General features: G+C 38.7%; 2 protein-coding genes across 3 annotated transcripts in view; one reads left to right on the forward strand and one right to left on the reverse strand.

Moving 5' to 3' along the window:
* The window catches only part of LOC137980334 (vesicle transport through interaction with t-SNAREs homolog 1B-like), an 11,773-nt gene extending 1,022 nt beyond the window's left edge, over window positions 1-10,751 (reverse strand). The window contains exons 1-8 of the mRNA XM_068827750.1: window positions 10,563-10,751; window positions 10,426-10,484; window positions 7,014-7,124; window positions 4,147-4,212; window positions 2,945-3,038; window positions 940-1,010; window positions 376-437; window positions 1-153 (exon numbers count right to left, since the gene is read on the reverse strand). The exon at window positions 1-153 is cut by the window's left edge and continues 1,022 nt beyond it. Of these exons, the coding sequence (XP_068683851.1) occupies window positions 54-153; window positions 376-437; window positions 940-1,010; window positions 2,945-3,038; window positions 4,147-4,212; window positions 7,014-7,124; window positions 10,426-10,484; window positions 10,563-10,662 (663 nt within the window). The 5' untranslated portion in view covers window positions 10,663-10,751 and the 3' untranslated portion in view covers window positions 1-53. The remainder of the gene's footprint in view (window positions 154-375; window positions 438-939; window positions 1,011-2,944; window positions 3,039-4,146; window positions 4,213-7,013; window positions 7,125-10,425; window positions 10,485-10,562) is intronic.
* Window positions 10,752-10,799: 48 nt separating this feature from the next.
* LOC137978712 (son of sevenless homolog 1-like) overlaps window positions 10,800-22,956 on the forward strand; it is a 50,306-nt gene continuing 38,149 nt past the window's right edge. The window contains exons 1-6 of one of the 2 annotated variants that reach the window (XM_068825732.1): window positions 10,800-11,212; window positions 11,483-11,740; window positions 17,743-17,826; window positions 19,055-19,135; window positions 21,357-21,410; window positions 22,013-22,111. In XM_068825732.1, the coding sequence (XP_068681833.1) occupies window positions 11,138-11,212; window positions 11,483-11,740; window positions 17,743-17,826; window positions 19,055-19,135; window positions 21,357-21,410; window positions 22,013-22,111 (651 nt within the window). In that variant the 5' untranslated portion in view covers window positions 10,800-11,137. The remainder of the gene's footprint in view (window positions 11,213-11,482; window positions 11,741-17,742; window positions 17,827-19,054; window positions 19,136-21,356; window positions 21,411-22,012; window positions 22,112-22,956) is intronic. The other variant, XM_068825733.1, reaches the window with a different exon arrangement.

Genomic DNA, 22,956 nt, shown 5'->3' on the forward strand with positions numbered 1-22,956 from the left:
TATTTTGTTCCCCTAAAAACTCCTTCATAAAAAAGGACGACCAACAATTAACTTTACTTCTTGCGCTTAATAAATCTGATGTAAACCACAGCTCCTAAAATTGCCAGCTCGACCAAGATTATGGACAGCAATATCAACTTGTTTGTTGCAATCCTGGGATGAAAAGGAACAAGAAAATTAAATAATATTGATGTAGTCAATCATTGTGCTCCACAAAAAAATCGCCCAAAAAAACACTGGGTTGCCAGTGAAGAATGCCATACATGTATGTAACCTGCGACCAGGCGTTCTTTTTACATCATCTCTAAAGAAAAGAATGCCTGGTTCCAGGTTAAGGATGGCTCATCAGCAGCAGAATGTTGTATTTATGCTCACCTTATGGCCATGCTGTTTAAAATTCTCTTGCTCTTACCCAGACCTTCATCAACATCTTTGAGCTGTAACAAATCAGGCATCGACATGAAAAAGTTGAACAACCTCTTTAAATGCACTGCCTCCCACCCAGGCATCTCAAAACCGGAGAAAAGAGGTGAGAGCAAAATTTACAACCTCTCACTTCATTGACATGGGTTTATCAACTGAGTTGACATGATAAAATGATTGATCACTTTAAACACTATGTCTAAGTTAGAGGTTAGCATTTTTGTAAAGGTTTGGGTTGTTTCAGTTACGGTAAAACAATGACCTGCAACCTGAAAGCTGTACTTTGCACACTCTGGGAATTGCGCAGTCTTTAGTTCGAACCCCTTTTATAGCCTGGATTTTTTCAGGCTTGCTTGCACCTGCTTAGGTAAGTTGTTTATCAAATTGCGTTTATCTAGCTGGCATTCATGTCATCTCCTGTTTACATCCCTTCCTACTTGCATGTTCTTTTCTGCTAGTAATGATAGAAATGAGGCACTAGAAATTGTCTGAAGTTAAGTGAATGCCTGTCCTTACTCTATCTCTTGTTCGGATGAGAGCCTCCCTTTGGTCACCTAATTCTTCAATGATTTCACCTCCAATTTGCTCTGCAATTTTTAGAAAAAGAAACACAAATTTTGTTTAATAGCAGAGGTTTTAGATAAACAATTAAGAATAAAAATCAGCAATAGTAAGGTTACAATGACATTTCAACGACTCAATCATCATTATTTCAAATTTGTGAAACTGCAGTCAAATTTCATTATACATAAAAATTCTTCTGAAAAACGTATTGCATACAATTACAGTATGATGCGCCTTACCGTGGCCACCTAACAAAGTTTTTTTACAAATTGTCCGCCAATCAGGATGTGTGAATTTGATTGACAGTCACACCTCCTTGCAAAGTTCGCAGAGTTGTAAGTTGAATACCGTTGCATCGGTTGTTGAGTTGACGTATTTATACATAATTGTCAAATGTAAAAGTTTGTTGGGTAGCCACGGTAAGGTGGGTTGCACTGTAAAAAGAAAATGTAATGTGAATGTCTATGATGCACCTTTTTAATAGTATGTAACACATTTTTCACAAGCATTTTAATGAGGTTTAAAAATGCAATCAACTAGGAGCGGCTCACAGCAGTCAGTTTTTGTCACAGGTTACGTTATATTTGTACAGATTCAGACCTCATGCTTTGGGTTGTAGAGCTTACTTATCAGTGTGGCGGGAAGTAGGAGCATTTTGTGTGGAGCGTTTAGCGGTTTTTTCCCTCCCTTTCACTTCTACTTTCCAATGTTTATCAGTGTGACAGGTGCCTATCTTCTCTGCTGCCATGAGCGGCTGGGTTGTCAGGTGTTGCCGGCGATGGGAGCAGTCTCCATCTTGGAGCTGGCTGTCAAAAGACAGTGGAAGCTCCGGGAAGTCTCAAGCACCCAACTTCCACTTAGTGACGCAGTTGTTAATTCACTATTTTCACCAATCCAATAATACAGTTCATTTTTTTTTTATTTTTTTTTTGGGGGGGGGGGGGGGGGTTATTTGCATTACAACAATGGATACCCAGTTCACTGAAGCATGATACGGTCCCAAGAGTAAATAACTTGCATTGTTTCAATTATTATACATAAAGAACCCTCCAAAATCTATTGCATTATGGGATGGGGGAAATAGTCTATTATATAAAAATAATGAGAAAGGACTGTAGATTCACAAATTGAAAAATGATGAGGGAGTCGTCAAAAGGTCATTCTAACCTGCTATTGCTAATTTTATTTGTAAGAACTTTGTTTAACCTGATTATCAAGTTAATAATGATCTATTATTATAGCTATTGCATATTGTACATCAACAGTGTAACAAAGAAATAATATTATCATTGCCTGGTGCCACAATGATTAAATAAACATGTCTGCATTCATTCTGTTGATTTTCTTGATACAACTGGCCCCAGTTATTCAAAAGGTGGATAGCAATAATTATCCAGTGAGCAAATCACTATCCATTGGATAGCATAACTGGTTTGGCTATGACTTACAAACTGGATAGAGATTTATCCAGTGGATTTATAGCACTACCCATTGTTTGAACAACAGGCCCCACGACTACATGAATGCTACACAGAGAAAATCTTGACTTTTCTTAACCATTTCACCCCTGAAGAGGCCCCCATTGAAGAGTAAAATTGTCTGAAGTGGCATTGGACAGAGTAAAATCTATAAGTGTTGCTCTTAGGAGGGAGAGGATTAAAAAATAAAAGTCTCGCAAGTTCACTCTGAAAAAATTAATATTAGAGAGATGCACATGTAGCATTGTTTTACTGCACATAACAAAAGGCAAGCTGAAATTTGCATTTTGCCAAAATTTTGGCTCAACATTTTTGCCTCTTTACTTGTATGTATTTATGATATATTTATCATGGTACTTCTAAAAAAAGTAAACATGTTAAAAGAAGAGAAGGTTTATGGTTTTATGACATGTATTAGCTGTCCAATTTAGTGTTTGCCATTTCAAAGTAAAGGTGATACACGATCTCTACTATCTTACCAGTTTCAACAGCAACTCTAGTAGATCTTGCAATACTTTCAGATGCTCTGTTCAGTGTCTCTGTTCCATGCATTACCTTGTTCCTCTGTGGAGCCTGGCAAAAATAAACCAGTGCCTTAGTGGCCACACTGTACATTTAACAGTGACAAATTGTTCTTCATGAAACCAGACATTTTATCCATTAAGAAGTGATTAATGAAGGGCTATAAACTCCATGCCCAATTTGCATGACACTTGAGTTATTTTGTCAAATCAAAAACGAATCTGAATAAACAGTGCAGAGAAGAGAGACCCAGGGAATGAGACTGACCCCCTCCTCCCCAATACAATGTTGAAAGATGTCCAGCCTTCCATACACTTTTCTTGCTTTCTCCAACTATGCAACATTGTTAAGGAAGGAGGGAGGGGGGGGGGGGGGGGGGGGGCAGCAATAGTTTGGTAATACATGTACAATGTGTACATGCTAATTGTCCCAACAGGCAACACGGGAGGGAAATAGGATGAAACAAACAGATTGAGAAATAAGATTTCCAACATCTTTCCAAAGGATTACTTCATGTTTTGCATTTTACCTAAACTATTAACTTTCGAGAAGTAAGGAAAGTACTAATGTAGAAATAATAAACTCTATTTTGTTGATTTAACTTCATGTATCACCACTGAACACAAGCAAGAATTTTCTTTACATGAAGGATGCATGTATCAGGAGATACATGTACAATGCTCAATATCAGGCTGCAATTTAACAAAATACCAAAACATGAAAAACATATTTATGATCATGCACACAGCCCTTCATTTAACCTGTTCAGTCCTAACAGTCAATGGGCCGCTTAAGAGATGAATGGGTTAAGCTTCACATTCTTAGCAATCTGAACACTCACAAAAACAAATAACCTACTCTCCATACTCTCTTTGAGCAGTTATTTCACCCTTGCTTTATATTGGTTTTACGATTTGCATGCATTGAAACTATGACAAACATCTCATAATTAAGAAAACAAGAAAAAACAATAATCCAAATAGTAGAGCAGGCATTTGTTTGGATTCCTATTCATGAAGAGAGCTCATTCTTATAAAATTCATATTGATTTCAACATTGTAACACAGCTGGAAGGCCTGGGCACGCAGTCAACCACAGGGTACTCATAGAATTTCCCTTACATTAGGAAAGAGAATAAACCACTGAATTTCAAGCTTACCATTGGATCTGAATCAAAAAGTTCTTCCTTTCCAAACGTTACATTGACCTGCTTAGTTGGTTTCGCCTGGAAAAGAATAGTGGCATTTAAGAAGTTTAAATTCAATCCTAGCCTGAGTAACAGGTGGTTTGGAGAATTTTAGACGCTTCTTGCCACCGGGGTTGACTTTTGAGTGATAGTTTTGAATATGGCCATAACAAAACCTGGGCTGAAGTCAAATAAAAATGCAAGAGGGAAGGGGACGAGGTGGGCGAGTGAGAAACCACCTGCAATGAACCCCTTAACATTTTCAAAACCTCCATTCGCCAACTGACGAAGAAAATATCGTTCCTGATTGGCTGATAAAGTGTCAGAAAAAATCTGACCATCAGTCAAAATTTATTTCTTCCTTTCATTAAAGTGTACAGACAAAACAGAGCAGAAAGAGCCTACAATCTGTTTCCAGAAAATTTGGAAACTTCCTTGTGGTAGCTTGGATTTTCTGGTGTTCTTAAATAAAAGCAGAAAGACGTAAAACAACCAATAAATGAAGACAATATTTTGGCAAAAGAGATTTGGCAAAGTTTCCTACGTCAGCTTTTTCTAACTGACAAGATGTGTTTTGCATTTAGTAATGACACCTTCTAGAAGTATCAACGGTGACCAGATCAAAGAAGCTGAAGGATATGGGCTCACAGCAACCTTTCGTTGGCAGCTGCCAGATGTATCCATTGGGAAGCTCCAGCTAGTTTTTGCATCAGCAGAAGATGTGCTGGACAAGGCATTTCTCAACATGCTGAAATGACATGATTCTAATAACTTCCACAAAAAACTGTCGGCTACATGTATATATCATTGTCAACGAATCGCACCCAGTAGAAACATACATGTAGACAGGGAAACATTAATGGTAAGTTTAAACTTCAGTTAGATCTTGTAAATATTTTCTGTGGTGAATTAATAATTGTATTTAAGTGTCAATGTTTACACAAGCCGTGCTATGATTGGTTGGTAGTTGACATCAAACCTGTGCTCATCCCACTTGATTGGAAATAGTGGGTTTTGAAAATGTTGTGGGGTTGATTGTAGTCACTTTTTCTCCTAACCCTTCGCTTGCTTTTCACATGGCCATTTACATGTCAACCCTGGTGGAAGGAAGCTTCTAAAATTCACTAAACCACCTGCTACGCAGGCTAATTCAGTCCAATCATAGCCTGATTGATCATGCAGGTGAAAGTAGTCTTCATAAAGATCCTTAATAATTAACATGGCCTGAGGATTCAACAATGTTTAAAGTGCAAGTCGCTGTCAACGTCAGGGCCTCCAGGCAAAATCGATGTTTTGTCATTGGCAAAATTACAGCCCCAGTGTGCGGCCCTCTACCTAATAATGGCACTTGAAGTGAACTATCCATTGCTCACTGCCATAGGCAAAGTATTATTGAGGCATACACAATGTATTGCAGTCAATAAGGGTCAGTCTCTGCCTGACAAGCGTTTCATGCCAATCTACCTGTACTTTATTTGTGTACAGTCTTTTGCTTGCCAACCTAATCTGACTCAGATTACCAAGCCAGTTTTACTATTGTTCTCAGACATCCCTGGACAAAGGCTTTTTTTCAGCCCACTTCATGAACCGTTGATTTCAGTCCGTGGTTAAGAAATTCTGATCACGTGATAACATTTTTTGGTGACTCTGCAGTTTTGAAAATACTGATCTTGTGACGCTATTTTCTGTTGCTTTCCCCAAAGAGAAAAATGCGAAACGATGTTGACGGCGAGTAAAACTGGCCGAAGCTATTACGGGTAACCCAGGAAAAGCCTTATCCTAGGAAATAAGAAGCAGGTGGAAGTTACGTTTCTTCAGGTTTTTTTCTTTTCTCGGTGGTGGGAAGAACGAAGGACTCGCGCCACATGGTCGGTATTTTCTAAACCGCAGAGCCACAAAAAATGTTATCACATGATCAGATTTTTTCAACCGCAGACTGAAATAAACAGTCCGTGAAGTGGGCTCAAAAAAAGCCCTTGTCCACAGACATCTGAGATCGATAGTAACAGTCATTTCAGCGGTCATGGCTGGTGACCCCCCTACCCCCTTATTTTTAGATGTTAAAAGAAATAAAAGCTTTTTTAAAATGTCTTACACTTTTTGCAGGCAACAACATTAAAAACCACAAAAAAGCAGAAAATTTGCTTTTGAGAGCATCCCCCCCCCCCTCCCATTTGCCAATAGTATGGCCCTTTACTCTACAGTTTAGATTATAAAAACTGCCTGAAGGTCTTTAATAATTATTTTTCCAGAATAATGCTTCCTGAAATCTCAAACATATGAGTAAATTTAAAGAAAACGACAAAACTTTTGAAATTATAAGACATGTTTCGACAGAGACTTCTGTCATCTTCCACACACGTGCGTGAGCACTTAGTGATAGGGCCTCTCACATTTTCAAACACCTACAGAATTCCGAACAATGTCGTGCCCTGTCTTCAGGGGAATGTTTCCATATTTTAGATCACGCCTCTACGACTTTTCAACTCAAGATAAAAGAAGCTTTTCATATTCAAAGAGAACAACCTTCTCTTAATCAACAACTGCATCACGTAAATCTAAAACTATCCTTTTAATTCTCACATTGTACATTCCGTTGTTACTGGCATAATTAGCACTTTTTCCGTACTTATAAATTCAACTTAACACTTTGTACATTAATCAACTGAAGATGACAGAAGTCTCTGTCGAAACATGTCTTATAATTTCAAAAGTTTTGTCGTTTTCCTTAAATTTCTGACTTGCCTGCTGATATCAAGATCCTTTGGAAATATGAATAAATATGTGTAAATAGACCCTAAAACTGAAGAAATTTCACCATGGTTGATGTATAACCATACCACGTCTCTCTTGAGCTGTTCAAAGTCCCTTTTGTAACCACGTGTTTTAGCCATCATAGAATTCTTGAAAGATCCTGGTGCAAAACTTGCTTCTTCCTCCATCTCCTCAATCTAGGTAAGAAAATGTACAACCATGTTAATGTACCACGCTGATGCATTACTGAACTTCAAAGATCACAAATAATTACCCGGTAAAATTATTACTACTGGTATTAGTTTCTAGTTTCAGGATATTGAAAATAATAATCCTTGAAAGAAAACTAGGTTGAGATGATAGAGTGATTGGCTCTTCCCTTTCAGGGCATAACATGCCTATTGTACCATCGTCCTATCTACATGATGCAGAACTCAAATGCATTTGAATTCTGCATGTTACATTTGCAAACCTAACCCGAGTCGAATTACCAAGCCAGTTTTACAGTGCGATGTGCCTTACCGTGGCCACCTAACAAACTTTTTTAAAACTTTCATGCCAATCAGGGTGCATGAATTTGATTGAGAGTCACCCCTCCTTGCAAAGTTTGCACGGTTGTAAGTTGAATACTGTTGCATGGGTTGTTGAGTTGACGTACTTACACGCAGTTGTCAAATGTAAAAGTTTGTTGGGTGGCCACGGTAAGGAGCGTTGCACTGTAACAGTCATTTCAGTAGTCATGGCTGATGAGGGGTGTTACTAAACACAGGAACGGAACAGAACGGAACGGAATATACCAGAATACGGTAAACCGGAATAAAGCAGAATAACACCAGCCTGCAAGACTGCTGTCTAACAGTCACCTGGTTGCTTGGGGCCCCTTATTTGCAAGCAAGGACGACCACATTTCTGAACAAGTAGCCCGAATGGGCACCTTTCTTGTATATTTGATCCCAGCTGGAATTAATTAATTCTGGGCTCTTGAAAAAAATGACTCAGGCTATTACTGGTAACTTTTAATGTTGGAAGCCCGAAGGACTCCCGGAAAATTTTCTTAGGCAGTAGCCTCGGGAATGAAACGAAATCAACAAGAATAGTACCGGAATATACTGTAACCAGCCAGAATGACTACCAAATAAACTGGAATGTAGCGGAATGAACCTGAAAATGCCAAAATTTTGTGTTTTAGTTAGCGCTGACCAATTTTTGGTTTCTATCAGCTTTAATTGTGTCATGTGATTCCTTAAGGGAAATTATGCACAAGTTTTTGCCTTTTGTAACATTTGGAGCACTTCGGTCATGAGAAACCTTTGACAGGTACATGTATATCCATCCCTAAATGAATAATTATTTGTTGTGGAAGTAACAAATTTTTTCGTGAACAAATACAGTAGCAAGAGAAACAGAATGTTATCCTAATTGCGTTTTTCTATGAATCTTGGAGGCAACATTCACCGTATGAGTCAGCAAACCCGTGAACACTTTTATTTCATTCTCACAGGTCAATTGTGTATTGACCAATCACAACCAAGTTCAGCAAACCACAAACTAATTATTGTTGCTGCTTTCCTGCTTCCCACAACCGACATGTGATGGAGATATACGGAAATAGATTCGTGCAAACCAGAAAACTATTTTTCTCTTTCCGATTCGGTTGGCAATGATGCCATCGAACCTGAACGCAGTTTCCTTGTTTGAAGAAAGAAGAGTAAGAAGCACAGAAAAAAGATTGATCGCTGATAATATATAGACACAAAAAAATAATTTTCTTTTCTTTCCGTGGAACAAAAACTGAGTGGACCACTTTGAGATTGTAAGAACATATCGTGACTCGTTCCAAGCCTTGTTGCTTCCCCTTGAATGGAAACTGCTTCTTTCTCTCGTTCTCTCTATTCTGCATACTGGGGGCATACTCATTCATTTACAGTCTAGAATGATGAAAAATTATGTTTCGTTCCTTTGTATACGCTAATCAGCTTCATTCTGGTGTTCTTCTGGTTCATTCTGTCTTATTCTGGTGTCATTCTGCCTTGTTCCGATATATTCGGGTACCATTAATTCTAGTTCATTTTGTTTCATTCCGGTGTCATTCCGCCTCATTACGGCGTATTCCAGTTCCGTTCCATTCCATTCCTGTGTTTAGTAACGCCCGCTGATGAGTTGAAAAACAAACTTTTATAAGCCCTTGTCATCAGAAAGGTGGCTTTCATGCAACCTCACCGTCGCCATGTTGGTGGACCAAAACAAAAGATATCAGCTTATTAGTTCCTTTCGTTGCTCCACCAGCACATGTACATTACACCATTTGTTACCTGTGTCTCAAGAGACTTGTTGCAACACCTAATGTACAAAAGTGTTAATTTGTGGCGATGAGGAAATTTGAGCCTAGAAAATTTTGGCTTTGTCCTGAGGGCATCCCAGAATGCAGCAAGTCTAAAACACAGGTCACAGATCACAGGTCAGTTTATATGTCACCATGTTACAGATAAATAAACAACATAAGAAGTGTCTCCTAAACGTAATCACTCTACAAAAATGTTGTTTCAAGTCTAGGGGAAACTGGCCTGTGTTGCAGCTGGATGCGTCACGAAATCGCGGTATAGGCGGTTTTGTCTGTCTGTGATGCAGGCCAGGGGAAACTTTTGACTTAGTTGTTGATCAATTGAGCACAGACTTCTAGTCTTGACCTGTGGAATGTGACGTGTGTTTTAGCTCTGCCTTCCAGAATGAAACATCAAGTTATCAATAATACAAGTGGGAAGCAATAATTCTTAGAAAGCCCTTCATGAATTGGTTTTCCTGTGCCTCAGATTTTAAAATAATACCAACTTTATTCATTTAATTCAATGAAAGGGAAGGATACCAGAGGTTATCCCTATCGAAGGTGTCTGCCTGCAGCTGGATGTAATTGACTGAGAGTCAATTTTGATGAGGCAGGAACATCAGAGGACCATGAGAAAACCCCTCAGAATCAGATTGAGATTGACTGAAACTCGACCCTCTTACAACCCGCGGCCAGGATTGAACCCAGGCCACAGAGGTGGGAGGTGCAGTTGATAACTGCTAAACCACCCTGAGTCCCCCTAAACTGGACTCGCCGTCATCACCCTTAAAGAAGAAATAAACAGTCAAAGGAAAAGAAAAAATATCATTTTAAAGTTCAGTAATTCAGAATAGTTTATGTGCAGTGGAGGATAGAGTGCAAGTGGCAGGTCACTGTTTTACCATAACTGAAACAACCCAAACCTTTACAAAAATGCTAACCTTAGGCTTAAACATTGTCTAAAGCATAGTGTTGGGGGCCTAACATTAGCATTAGTAAAGGTTTGGGTTGTTTCAACTATGGTGAAGCAATGACCTGTAACCCTAACCTGCAAGCTGCAGTTTGCACCCGGCCCTCTATGTGTGTGTAAAGTAACTTGTCAAGTTTCAAGGTTATAAGCCTTACGTTATTATTGTTCAAAACCTGTAAAATAGAAATGGTTTGATTCAGCTCACTATTAAATCGGCTTCTTCTATCCTTTTTTCTACTTCACGAACTGCGCTCTTCCTCATTTCTGAAACGAGAAACTGAATTAAATTTGGACTATTCTTAATAACTCACTAAGGGTTAGCCCCCTTCTTGTAAATCTTACCTCCCGTTAACCTTGGTATTTTGTTGGTCACTTTGCTACTTATGTCTTCACGTAAAGTCTTCAGTTCCTCCTCGAGGTCTTCAAACTTTTCTGAAGACATTTTTTTGATCTAGAAAACGCAAAATAACCTTCTGTACACCAATGATATAAAGCCAGTAGATGAAATGAAATTTTAGAGGCAAATGAGAAACTCGCCCGTGATGAAAATGGTCAGCATGTTAACGAAAAAACGTATGCGTGACACCTGGCGAAATGGTATATACCCCTTGAAGGTCTTTGGAATCGAACGATCAGCTCCAATGTTTTGATGTAACATTTCCGACCAAACATCCTTTCTTTTGTATATCAGTTCACAAGAAGCCAAAGTAGGATAATCAGTGTTTGGAATTTGTTGCTTGGCGTCATCAGCACAGAGCCCGACAGGCCAAATGATGTAGTCAGCGAGAGGAAGTGGAACCCATGCGTACAGCTTGTGCGAAGTAAATGGCAGAAGTTTCATCAGCTCTCAAAAATGGCCGTAATCGCCGATTTTTTTAATAGCGCTTTGAAGTGATATGTGATTTCTCTGGAATATCATGCCCATATCTGAGAATGAAAATAATTCAAACAGCGCGAAGTGGAAAGGAATGTTCGTACCCGCGCTTAGGAAGGTGAGCTAGAGGGAAGCATTCCTTTTTTTAGAAAATATCGTGTAATTCCGACTGTTTGGTTTCTGTTTCAGGCCTGTTGATTTTTCTTCTGTGTATCAATAGAATTGAGCTGCAATCTCATTCAAGGGTTTTTAGAGAGAAAGTTGCCTACACCTTCTCGTTATTGATTGCTTTTGAGTTTCTTCTGACTTTTTAAGGAGGCGTGATTAGCCTTTACTTAACTTCTGTAGTTATACAACAAGTCAAGTTGTGCTTTCAAATTCGTTTTAGGTTCAGTCGCAAGTTCATCCCTCGTTGAAGGTACATGACGATGCTTTAGAATACATCGAATCTTTGATCATACAACTTTTGCACCATCTCTGCGCGTGCCAGCCACGCTCAGTTGCTGATATCGAGGAGCGTGTGAACAGCACATTTCCCCATCCGATTGATAAATGGGCCATCGGAGACGCGCAGGCTGCACTCGAAAAGGGAAAGAAGAAGAGTGTTGTTGTGCTACCTGCGGATAAAGTTCATCCATTGGTAAAGGTGATCTGACTTTTTCTATTTTCTGTTGAGAGTACAATTTGTTTTGTTGTTAATCAAAAGCAGCTGTCATTGTTCATTTCAAAGGCCTATTTAATATTTGCAGATTATTCTGTTCACACTTATTATTACCAGTTTATTGATTTTGAAATCGTTCCCGTTTCAGTGCACTTTACAGTCCGTAAATCTTTCTAGTGGTATATTTATATTGTTTCTTTTGTTGTGATCTGTGTTTTTGGTTGTAAAATAATTGCTTTCAAGATTCCCAGCTGATTTTTAGGTAAACAAAATTAAGTAGTTGTACAGCTTTATTGGCAGGGTTGAGTGATGTGTTATTTGCCATCCTTACCACCACAATTTCCCATCAATACGTCTTTCACCTGATTTTCCTGTTTCTTCTAGAATCGTTTTACTTGAGCATACTTTATTTATCTTGAGGTTAAAATAAAAGTGGAACTTTTTTACTTTCTAGGCATTGCATTCCTCTTTCCAACAAATATGTAAATTGTATCTATTTGCCTAATTGGGAAGATATCTTTTGCAAACATTCTTTTTTGTTATTCAAATGTACCAACCACTGGAACAAAAAGCCCTTTGTTCTTTAATAACAATAGGTGGCTCCATGTACAATATCTTTCCTTATTGATAAGGATGCTTTGTTGTTCACTTCAATTGTATCCTATGTTCATTTTTAGTCAGTTTCATTTTCGTTGGGTGTCTAAAAAAGTGTCTTTCTGGTCAAGTTTTCCTAGAAACTCAAAACAGGCTGAGATAAAATTCCAAGCATCAGCTTCCCTTTGGGCAAGCCCCTGAGGAGCTAGCCCCGAATAGTTTTAGTTTGAATTAAACATAAACAACTGTGGCATGCAATTGCTGCGTGTGCTAAAAAGTTGTTAATCTTTTGAAGATCATCAATCAAAAATAATCAACTACAACTGAGAACTTACTGTATAGTAATATTTTATTCAAACACCATTTCACAGGCTACAAGTAAACAAATTTGTCACATTATTTTGAATAACAAGAGTACATAAATTACTGAAAGATTTCTTGGAAAACCCAAAGAGTTAATCAGTTATTGGGCAGTTTGCAAGATAGGAAATTATTCATTGTCATGTATGTATATGTGATTTGAACCGAGAAGCTCAAATTGATCAATTACACCATTGTATTCCTCATGCATTGATCTTCTTTAAAATTTGGCTGAGTGAAAACTGGACGTTTGTGGCGAGTTGCTCAGTCAAGATCTGGTCTTCGCCATATTGGCTACAGCCGGATAAAAATAAGATTAAAAAGGATGATTTAGTGGCCTGAAAACTGTCTGCTAATCAAATTATTATGTCAGAAGTTTGCATCAGAAGAAAAAGCAACCAAGATTGCCACACTCATGTTTGATTATTGATGCTTGCTTGCCAGGCAACCTGTTATATGAAAGCACAAGCCTGAAATGTTGTTCCACTAGTTGCGTGCTATTGGACAGCCTGTTTATTGTGCCCTGCAAAAGCATCTGTTGTATTGTTGACTTTAGGAAGGCTGATGTCAAAGGTTAAGATTGTTAAAGGTCCCTCTAGACGTTTGGTTAGTGCTAGTGGGGTTTAAGGGGTGTGGCACTTAACTACAGAAAGGCAATGGGTGCTAAGGAAGCTTTTTAGTGAAAGAGTCCGACAAAAAGGTTGCCTGGATGGTTCTGTGAAATAACTTTTTCAATGGAAATCTGACATCACTTCGATCAGAAGGCGCATATGCAACTAGTCTCAGTCGTCTGCCATGCGTTTTAGTGAAAAACAGGTAAAAGCTCCCACGAAACAAAATGAACAAGGCATTATTTTATCAGATGAGAAGCGTCCCATCATTTTTTGTAGACTGTGGAATGGAATTTCTATTTGAAAATTGTAACAAAGGAGGGCCTTAATTATGATGCCATAATTTGTTTGAGAGATAATTTCTTTGAAAATCCATGCTACAGATTTTGTTAGAATGTTGTCATACTGTTGCGTTAACATTTTGTGAAAAACAGTTAACTCGCTGCATTTTTATGCATTTTCTGCTTTGATCACATGATTTACCAAATATGGTTGTGAGGTGAACTATACAAAAGAACTTTAAATAGAACACACTGTAGAGTTAAAGGAATTCGAGAGATGACTACTTGAAGGGGTCCATAGCAATGGTTTGGTAATTAAGAGCCACCCCCCCCCTCCCCTTAATTCCCTATGCGCATACACCTGTAAATGCACTTTCTATTATTTCTAACATGTGAATGTTAACTGATAAGCAGTGTGATTGTTAAGTGTATAATCAAAAGCCCACTCATTAACAAATGCATCACTAAATGGAGGTTGGGTGCTTAGGATATGTCCAGGGGCTTCTATTGGAGGCCATCCACCCACCCCCTCAACTGAGTAATGTTCCCATGGCCAGCAATCCCTGCAATCCAGCCATGAGCCCCAATGCCAAACCGAAGGACCTCCGGACTAAGCAAAGCTGCCAAAAATGAAGGGGCGCATGGGTCAAAGTACCTGGAGCTGCTCGCGGAGAGAGTCATGTATTAGGGTAGCCTGTCCCAATGCTTGAGGAGCTATGTGGCAGAATTTCTGAAATTTGAAATGAGATAAAGCATCAGCCACAGAGTTCCTAACACCAGCCACCGACAGAGGAAGAAGTAAAAGAAAAGGATAGCAGAGCTGCAAGCAGAGGCAAGGGGCAAATCAAGTGCCAGATCTCAAAACATCAACAACGGCACGGTAGTCACAAAGAAACTCGATGAATTTTGACGACACCGGGGTCCCTAAAGGGCAGCTGCAATTACAATGGGGATAATGAATTAAAAGTCTTTGTATGCAATAGAGAGCGGCATTGAGCTGAAGACCAAGCACCCACAAACCAGTCCCTTTGAAAAAAGGTCCCATAGCCAACAGCCCCTGCTGTATCAGATAACACCTGAAATTCAGGTAGAGGCACCCAACAAGGAGTAAGAAGGAAGCTGAGTCCGTTCCAGTGGCAAAAAAGGTGCTTCTACCAGGTGACAGAGATCATGACGAAAAATCTCATTAAGGCGAATCAGGTGGTTGTCATTCTGGAAGGAGTACAGAAAATTTGTGACCTTGGGGCACCCACACCTTGCATACACCTGGCAAGCGTGTTGCAAGGTACTATTAACTGATTCCAGTTCCTGGCATTTACAATGGTGCTTACGCAACCAATCTTCTAAAAGCAAAACAACAATGGGCTCCCATCTATCACAAGGAAGTTGTGCCTACAGAGAAACTTAATCCAGTTTAGTCCTGAGAACTGTAAGACACATGGCAGGATCCTCAAGCTCTTCGGGGTGCTGAGGGACACACTCTGAAGACAGACAGGAGAACTGGGAGGGCCCAATGTAATAAAGTCATCCAAATAGTGTTCCAGGAAAGGCATGTTGTTGTGCTTCAAGATCTATTCCAGCTTATCAGCTATTGAGGTGAAGATGAATGGTGCAGACCACAGGCCGAACAGTAGGGACATATCAATGAAATACTGACCCTGCCAGTATATACTAAAAAGAAATGGGTCCTCCAAATGTATAGCAACTTTCCGATGTGCACTTTCCACATCAAATTTGGCCATAAGAGTGCCCCTCCCGTAGCGTAGAATTCCATCTATGATGTAGCCAATTTTTATGTATTGCATAGAAAAAGAGTCTTTGAAAATTCCTTAGCTCTCACCTCTCACTAGCACCAGTTGGTGAGGGGCCACTTTCCTGGTTGGTGTTTCTTTGGAATGACGCCGAAGCGACTCACCTGGACGTTTTTATTTTAAGGGAGTGGTCTCATTTGGCCCAGCAATATGGCCTTGTCCAAGTTTATTGTGTAGGTACTCATCAATGACTGCTGGTTGAAGTACATTTAGAGCCTATAGCATTTTCCCAAGCACTGAACATAATGACACTAACGAAGAATGAAAGCCAGCATGAAAGCTATGATGCAACCCTTCAAGAACGAACTTAACCTTACGCTGATCAGCCTGCGATAATTGAGCAACTCCACTGAAAATTGGTCAGCATTAATGGGGGAAGGGACACAAATGTGAAAATTATACAAGTCAGCATTCATCTGGGACACCTAGAAAGGTGAAAACTACACAGGACAACGGAATAAGTGGGAAAGGCCTCCACCCAGGTGAGAATGTCAGTAATTTCCAAAGAACGTTTTCTCAAGGGAGCTGTGATGACCAATCTGCCATCCAGGAAAGTCTGTGTTTCATTTTTGTTCTCCTTTAAGTTGTCGGGCAGGAGATTCGCAAGATCCACAAAAAGGCCAAAAGCGCTTTTTGATACCAGCTTGGAAGGTATACATGTAGGCTGGAGAATATCCTGGACCAATAACGATAACTCGACCGGAGACAGATAACAAAGGTGAAGAGAATAACAAATAGGCACTAGAAGCCGACGCGATTGGTGAGTTTCCAACATTTGATGGCGATATAGACTGGAAACTGCAAACTGGGTTAGCCAATGAAGAAAAAGTCGAGACAAACGAAGGGACTACAAGATATATACTTGCTGAAAATGAATGGCCACGAAACGCAGAAAGAGAGGAAGCCGATGTTACCAGTGAAGATGGAGTCATGCTCGCCGAGTGTGAAACAGATATACTACCGGACGATGTAACTGCCGAACATGATAAATTGCTTTGGCCCTGCAAGGCCGTCAAAACTCCGGGCAACAGACCCAGCAAAGAATCATTCATCTCTTCAGCTTTTGCTTGGCTAGAAACCAGTGAGATGAGCGTAGGAGGCAAATTGTCCATGGCTAAACTGTTGTTGATCTGGCCCAACTGTACAAGAATGGCAAAAAGTGGATGGCAATGTCCAATGTACAAGAAAATGACAATTTTCTCAAAATTAGGGAAGTTTCTGGAAAAAAAAAGTATTTTGTTGACTTAGTGAAGTCCAAGCTGTCAGACTAACCATCATTCGCAACTTCCTTGTTGTTACACCTTTTGGTGCTTAGATATGGGTTTTTACAGAGAACAAAATCTGTTCTCTGCAAAAACCCATAATTATGTAAGCACCAAAAAGTTTAACAACAAGGGAGTTGTGAATGACGTTTAGGGTGTGTTCGATTGGCCATATTCCGGAATAGAAATACATGGAATAGAAGTTAGAAATCCTTCGTTTTTACTTACATTCACATTAAAATTGTCAAACACCTGCTTAAATGAATTTAAACATAATTATCTTTAATATCCTTGTTGCTTCAAAACGCCAAACATACCGTTTTAAATCATCTCTCTATGTATTCTTATTCCAGAATAGGCCTAGGGCCACTCAAATGCACCCCTCATGTCAACACACCATTTAGGACCCAAAAGTTAGGGTTATCCTCAGTGTGAAATACCCTGAAGGTTTCTCTTTGTTTTGTTAGCTCCTGAAATGTAGATTCTAGAGGAAAATAACTGCATTGGTATTCCAAATCTTCCAAAAACAAGACAGTTCTTTTGATATACATGTAGATACGATAAAATCTAGTTCATTCTCATTTTTAAAATAATGCTTGTGACTTTGTAAGCCATTGCATATCAAGGCAAATAATATAATTACTGGTAATAGCTATTTCATTCAATTGATTAATAAGTGTACAGTGTATTCAAATATTCATTTCTTGCAATTGTAACAACGTAAGTTATACGCCCTCATACTAGCTACATGTACACTGTACATGTATGTCCCCTGATTAGCTTTGTTATTTTCAGGTTGTATTTTGTCTGTAATTCATTTTGGTTAATAAGTACTAAAGATTGTTGTTGTTGTTGTTGTTGTTGTTGTTGTTAGCTGAAGTTCTTGTTTTAAGTTTTTCCTTGTGTTTCCTCCATGAGAATTGTAGATTTTTATACCGAGGATGAGCCAATGATTGCCTTCAGCGGTTGTAACTGATTAATCCCTTTGATATCTTCTTGTAATAATCTTATTATAGTTTTTGAATCACACAGCTGGATTTTGAAGTACTGAATTGATTTGGGTTTCAGGACATTTTGGGATTTAAGGTGGAGTTCCAAGTGTCTCTTTACATTGTAGCGGTGATGGAGTACATATCAGCGGATATCTTGAAGGTAAGTATAAGAAGGTTGTTTCAGAGTTAATTCCAGTAAATTTTCATTACATTGCTACTTACCCATTAATGCCATGTAACAATGATGTCATTTCATAAATACCTATTAAAAAGTAAAGTTCAAACAAGGATAAATGATTCGCTCTGACGGAGGGCTAACGCTCGAAACGTCAGCTTTTAGAATCTCTGTACGGTGGCCAATTTACATTATCAACTCTGTTGATAAAACCAAATTTTTAAATGACAGCTTAGCGGGGTTGGATTCCAAAGTTTGGAAATGATAAATTATGTCAGTTTTTGGATACGATACAACTTATAGTGATAGTGATTAATAATGTGGATGTCTGTAACAATAACATTAACAATAAGATTAATGAACAGGACTGCAGTATTTTGGTATGTAAGATGTATACTGCGTCTATGATTCATGATGAAATCCATTTAACTATTCAAAGCAAGCAGCTATGGTGGGAACTGTCAGACGAGTGCAAGGCGAGAATTGACTGGCAGGGACTGGATCATGAACAATGACATGAGTGACTGTACCTTATCTAAAGATTATTCAATACACAAAACCAAAGGAATGAAAAGCAAAAACCAAGCCTCTTTCAAAGCAAATCTTACCTTCAAGGTCCTTCTCTGTCTCATTCGGCTCATGTGCATTCTGCAGCGAGCAATGGTGAAATGACCTATTCAGACGTATGTTCTGATTGGCTTTGTATAGTGTTTACCTTTTGATTGGTTCAAATCGAAAATATGCATTGCATTACATTTTCGCAGCCAGTTAGAGATTTTTTCCTGCCTGCTGCCAAACCTCACATGGCTCCACGTTCTGCCGCCTCATCAGCCTCACATCTTCGCTCGGCTGACTTGTTGACAATGAAGTATGATCGTCTGGGTTAGTGTAGACTTGAGAAGGACTGTTTGGGATGACATTGACTGACATTTTGACAATCTAACTTCCGTGACATCTGCTCAGGTTGCCCAAATGTCAGTAAATGTCATCCCAAACAGTCTTTCTCAGGACTACACTCACCTGGACAGTCATGCTTCACTTTATTACGATGTGACTCCTGGATTCAAACTCTTTTTTTACAAATATCATTTTAGCAGTAAATGAAATTTTACCACCATTTTCCTATTTAATACCATATGTACAGTCCAAAGATACTGAAACAAGACCTCTTAATGACTTAATAGAACACTTGCATCACCTTTCTCTGTTGCAGTTGGCTGGAAACTATGTGAAGAACATTAGACATGTGGAGATCACTTGCCAGGACATTAAGGTTGCTCTTTTTGCAGACAAGGTGAGATTTATTATTTATATGTGGTTTAAAAAAATCATTCATTTCTTTATTTCCAGATTTGTACATTCGGTGCAGGTGAACGACCAATAATTTGATGCCAGTAAATCATTAAAATAATCCACTGCAGGTCTGATGCATCTCACCTGATGCAGCAAATAATATCTTAATAAGAATCTCTATCCCTGCTCAGCTTACCCTGAGATACCTAACAACTTCAGCTGTATACTACAAAGACTGTGATCTACAGTATTACATAGTAACTCAACAAGGACCATTTCATGAGATATCTGTCCAAAGTGCTTTTGGACAGATACCTTAGGACACAGCCAGACCGGGCATTTGGAAGGACTAGCTATACAATGCCTTCAAATTAACATACTTTGAGGATGAAATACATGTATAACCCTCCAGAAGAATGCGAGAGATTTTCATGAAAGTGCTCCCACAAATTGTTGCATTTTCTTTGCAAACTGACAGTCTTGGCTGGCTAGTTCTAACAAAAGGAAAGCACTGTTCAGGACTGTTTGATAAGGGCAAATTGTCACCTTCAAATATGTAATGCAATTTCATGAAGAAGAAGAAGGATGAATTGGCATCTGAAAGAGCCAAGAGACAGGCCTTCTGATATTATGTGATGGTGCGATTTCGCACAATCTACCTCAAATTGCATCCGATCGCACAATTCATGCAAAAATCGCATAATTCACAAAAGAACGCACAACATTCATAACATAAAACATAAATCAACAAGTTTCTTAGGAATTCCTGCATAAATACACCATTTTTAAGATGATTTACCTTGGAAAAAGGCTAAAAAGCCTTTGTTACCTTCAATTCCGAAAAACATTTGAAGTTCAAGGCATTATTTTGCATGTCGGGGGCCTGATACAAGTTTCATTCTTAAAGAGTCGCCTATTGGTGTAACACAAACATGCCCTTTGTTCAGATTAGCCAATCTGTTCGGAAGTTTATTACTGCACATAAAAACAAAGTGTAAGAAGCTAGTCGTAGCATTATTGATCATTCATTTGGCATGTTAGCTGTGTCCTTTCAACTTTTAACGTGGTGCACCAATAGTCCAGAAGACCTCTTTTTTTTTACTTATCCCAACTAATGTCGATCAAGATTCATAATTACTGTTCCTTTGTGTTTGAAATGTGTTTAGGGAGCAAAATCATGTTTTTCTTATCCTGAAACCTTGAAAAACAACCTTAAAATTACTCAGGAAAAATTTGCATAATTTGCATTATTTATCGCATAATTGCCTTTCTAATCGCATAATCTGCCCTGCAAATTTCACATACCAGTAATTTGCATTTTTTCATCGCCCCCTATCAGAAGGCCTGAAGAGATTCTGTAGCTTCAATTAATGTCCTATTCCACACAGACTGGTAATCCTATTGAAACAATAATGAAGGAGAGATGGATGTGTTTGCATTTTTCCCTGGACAAAGTAGAAAAGAGGGTCAAGTTCATGAGCACTGTAAATAATAATTAGCAATTACTGAATGAGGCTGAGTAGGATATGAAGAATTCTGCAGGTCGAGGAGGGTGTTATCCACCAAGGCCAAAGGCTGAGGTGGATAACATCCTCTGAGATCTGCAGAATTCTTCATAATTATTCTACGAAAGCCGAATTCAATAATTGCTTTCTTATTCATTCAAAATATTTTCTTCGCTCAAATTTCTAAACCTACTCGCAGCCATTTTTCTGCTCAACAAAAATAACACAATCTCGTCCCCAGCTTTTTTCGGTCAACGGTTCAATAATTTGCAGTGGGCTGCACTTTTGACGTCATTGGTTCAATAATCTGCAGCAGGCTGCACTTTTGACATCATTGAATCAATATGACGAAGTTTCTTTCTAAATTTGGTGAACAGCAGCTGGTTATGGTGAATTATGCGTGTGGTTTTAAGCAATCAGAAACGGGGAATTATTTTGAATGAATAATAATAATTATTATAACGAGCCCGTCTAAACATTTATTAGAGGTTGTATAGTGGTTAAAATAATAGGAGAAACAGATTGTTATCCTTGATTCTTATTATTTCTTAGATTAACCCATTCATCCCTGAGGGCTCCATTGATGAGTAAAATCATCTGGTGTTAGACAGAGTAAAATCTGTAATTCTCACTCTCAGGACTGAAAATGTTAAACTTACTATACTAGATGTAGATGATTGTTTGCACAAAACATAGCTTTGCTTAATTCTGTTCCAGGTGTTAATGGACATGTTTCACCCTGACGATGTTGAAACATCTGTGGAAGCAGAGGTTAGTGTTTTAAAAATGTAATGGTTTATTGTCTTGACATTACCGTTGTTTTCATCTAAGTGTCGACATGTGATGAGAAAACATGCTCTAAGTGGCTGCAAACGTGACAAGTTTTGTCTTCAATCATTCGAAGTTTGCAAGTTTTCCTAGAATGACGGCAAGACTGGACATCGAAGACTTTTTCTCAGTAATTGACCCTAATCTGATAAAGTGTGCTTCAAATACTTTTGAACTATCGCGCGCAAAAGTTTCAACTGTTTCCTTAACGGCTGCCAAACTCAAACTTCAAAGAACATATTTTCCCGTCATGTGTTCACGCTTAGATGAAAACCACGGTACATTAAGTGAAGATTTCGGATCATTCAATGAAGTTAACATCTTAACATCTTAAAGCTTTTTATGAATACAGCCTACTTGTGACTAGTTGTAGTAGTCTTGCAAATGCAAATGCAAATGCATAGTGCGGGCTTGTACATGTCATTATGGCTTTGTTACAGCTACACGTACATGTACCTGGTCTTTGAAGTGTCATGCTTTTGTTGGATGGCAGTGGTACACTCTTACCTTATGTGGTATACAAATTTGTCATTATCTGGTTTCAGACATTGAGTAGTCAAGCCGCACTGACTTATGATGAAGTTGTGCGTGAAATGATTCATGCTGAGGGACAATTCATAAGAGATTTGAACATGATTATCAAGGTGTAGTATAATGCTACTTTTAGCAGTATATTTCACAGTACTAACAAGGACTATTTCAGTGTTTGAAACTTACTTTCTTACAAATTTGCCCTTTGGGCAACCAGTTTTGTTTTTACTACTGGTAGTTGCCCATGGTTTTTTTTTTCGGTTGCCCACCTTCTAAAGACCTGCTGCCCATTAAAACTTGTGAAAATGTCAATTTTGAGTAAAATGTATGTAAAATGGCTTTGACAGACCAACACAACTCCTGCTGTGTCCATGGTGTTCTAGTAGTCTTCACAATTTTTCTATTGAGCAATTTTCCTTTTCTAGAAGAGAGGGAGAAGGGAGTTTCCTTGACTATATCTCTATGCGATTAGGCTTGTTTTGAATTAAATGCAATTTGTCCAATAGTATGTTCTTAATTAAGCCTTTCAAAGCTGGAAATTGCGCGACAAAAGGTAAACTGAGTTCCATTGTAACAAACATTTTTTCGCACGGAGAAAGATGGTGGCTACGAACATGTTCTTCCAATCTGTTTTGAGGTTTGTACCAATACAGGGATTGCGTTAACGCAGAAATCGTGCATTTTTACGCAAATAAAATGCAAAAAATGCATCATCGAAATTTTAATGCGTCCCAGGACGCAAGGCACTGACTTAAATAACTCACACAACTTGCTTTGATTTGTCAGTATATTCTGTTGTTTGTAAAACTGTTGGAGCGATCTGTGCTCATAATTGAAGTTCTAAGAAATGGGGTTTAAAACATCTAAAAAGTTTAAAAGTAAATTTTCGACCGCCTTCTGCGGTCTTCTTCAGAGGAATGTACTCTGCAAGTCACTGAATGCAAATAATTATATAGCA

Source organism: Montipora foliosa, chromosome 12 (assembly GCF_036669935.1).
Source record: "Montipora foliosa isolate CH-2021 chromosome 12, ASM3666993v2, whole genome shotgun sequence".
Classification (NCBI taxonomy): Eukaryota; Metazoa; Cnidaria; class Anthozoa; order Scleractinia; family Acroporidae; genus Montipora; species Montipora foliosa.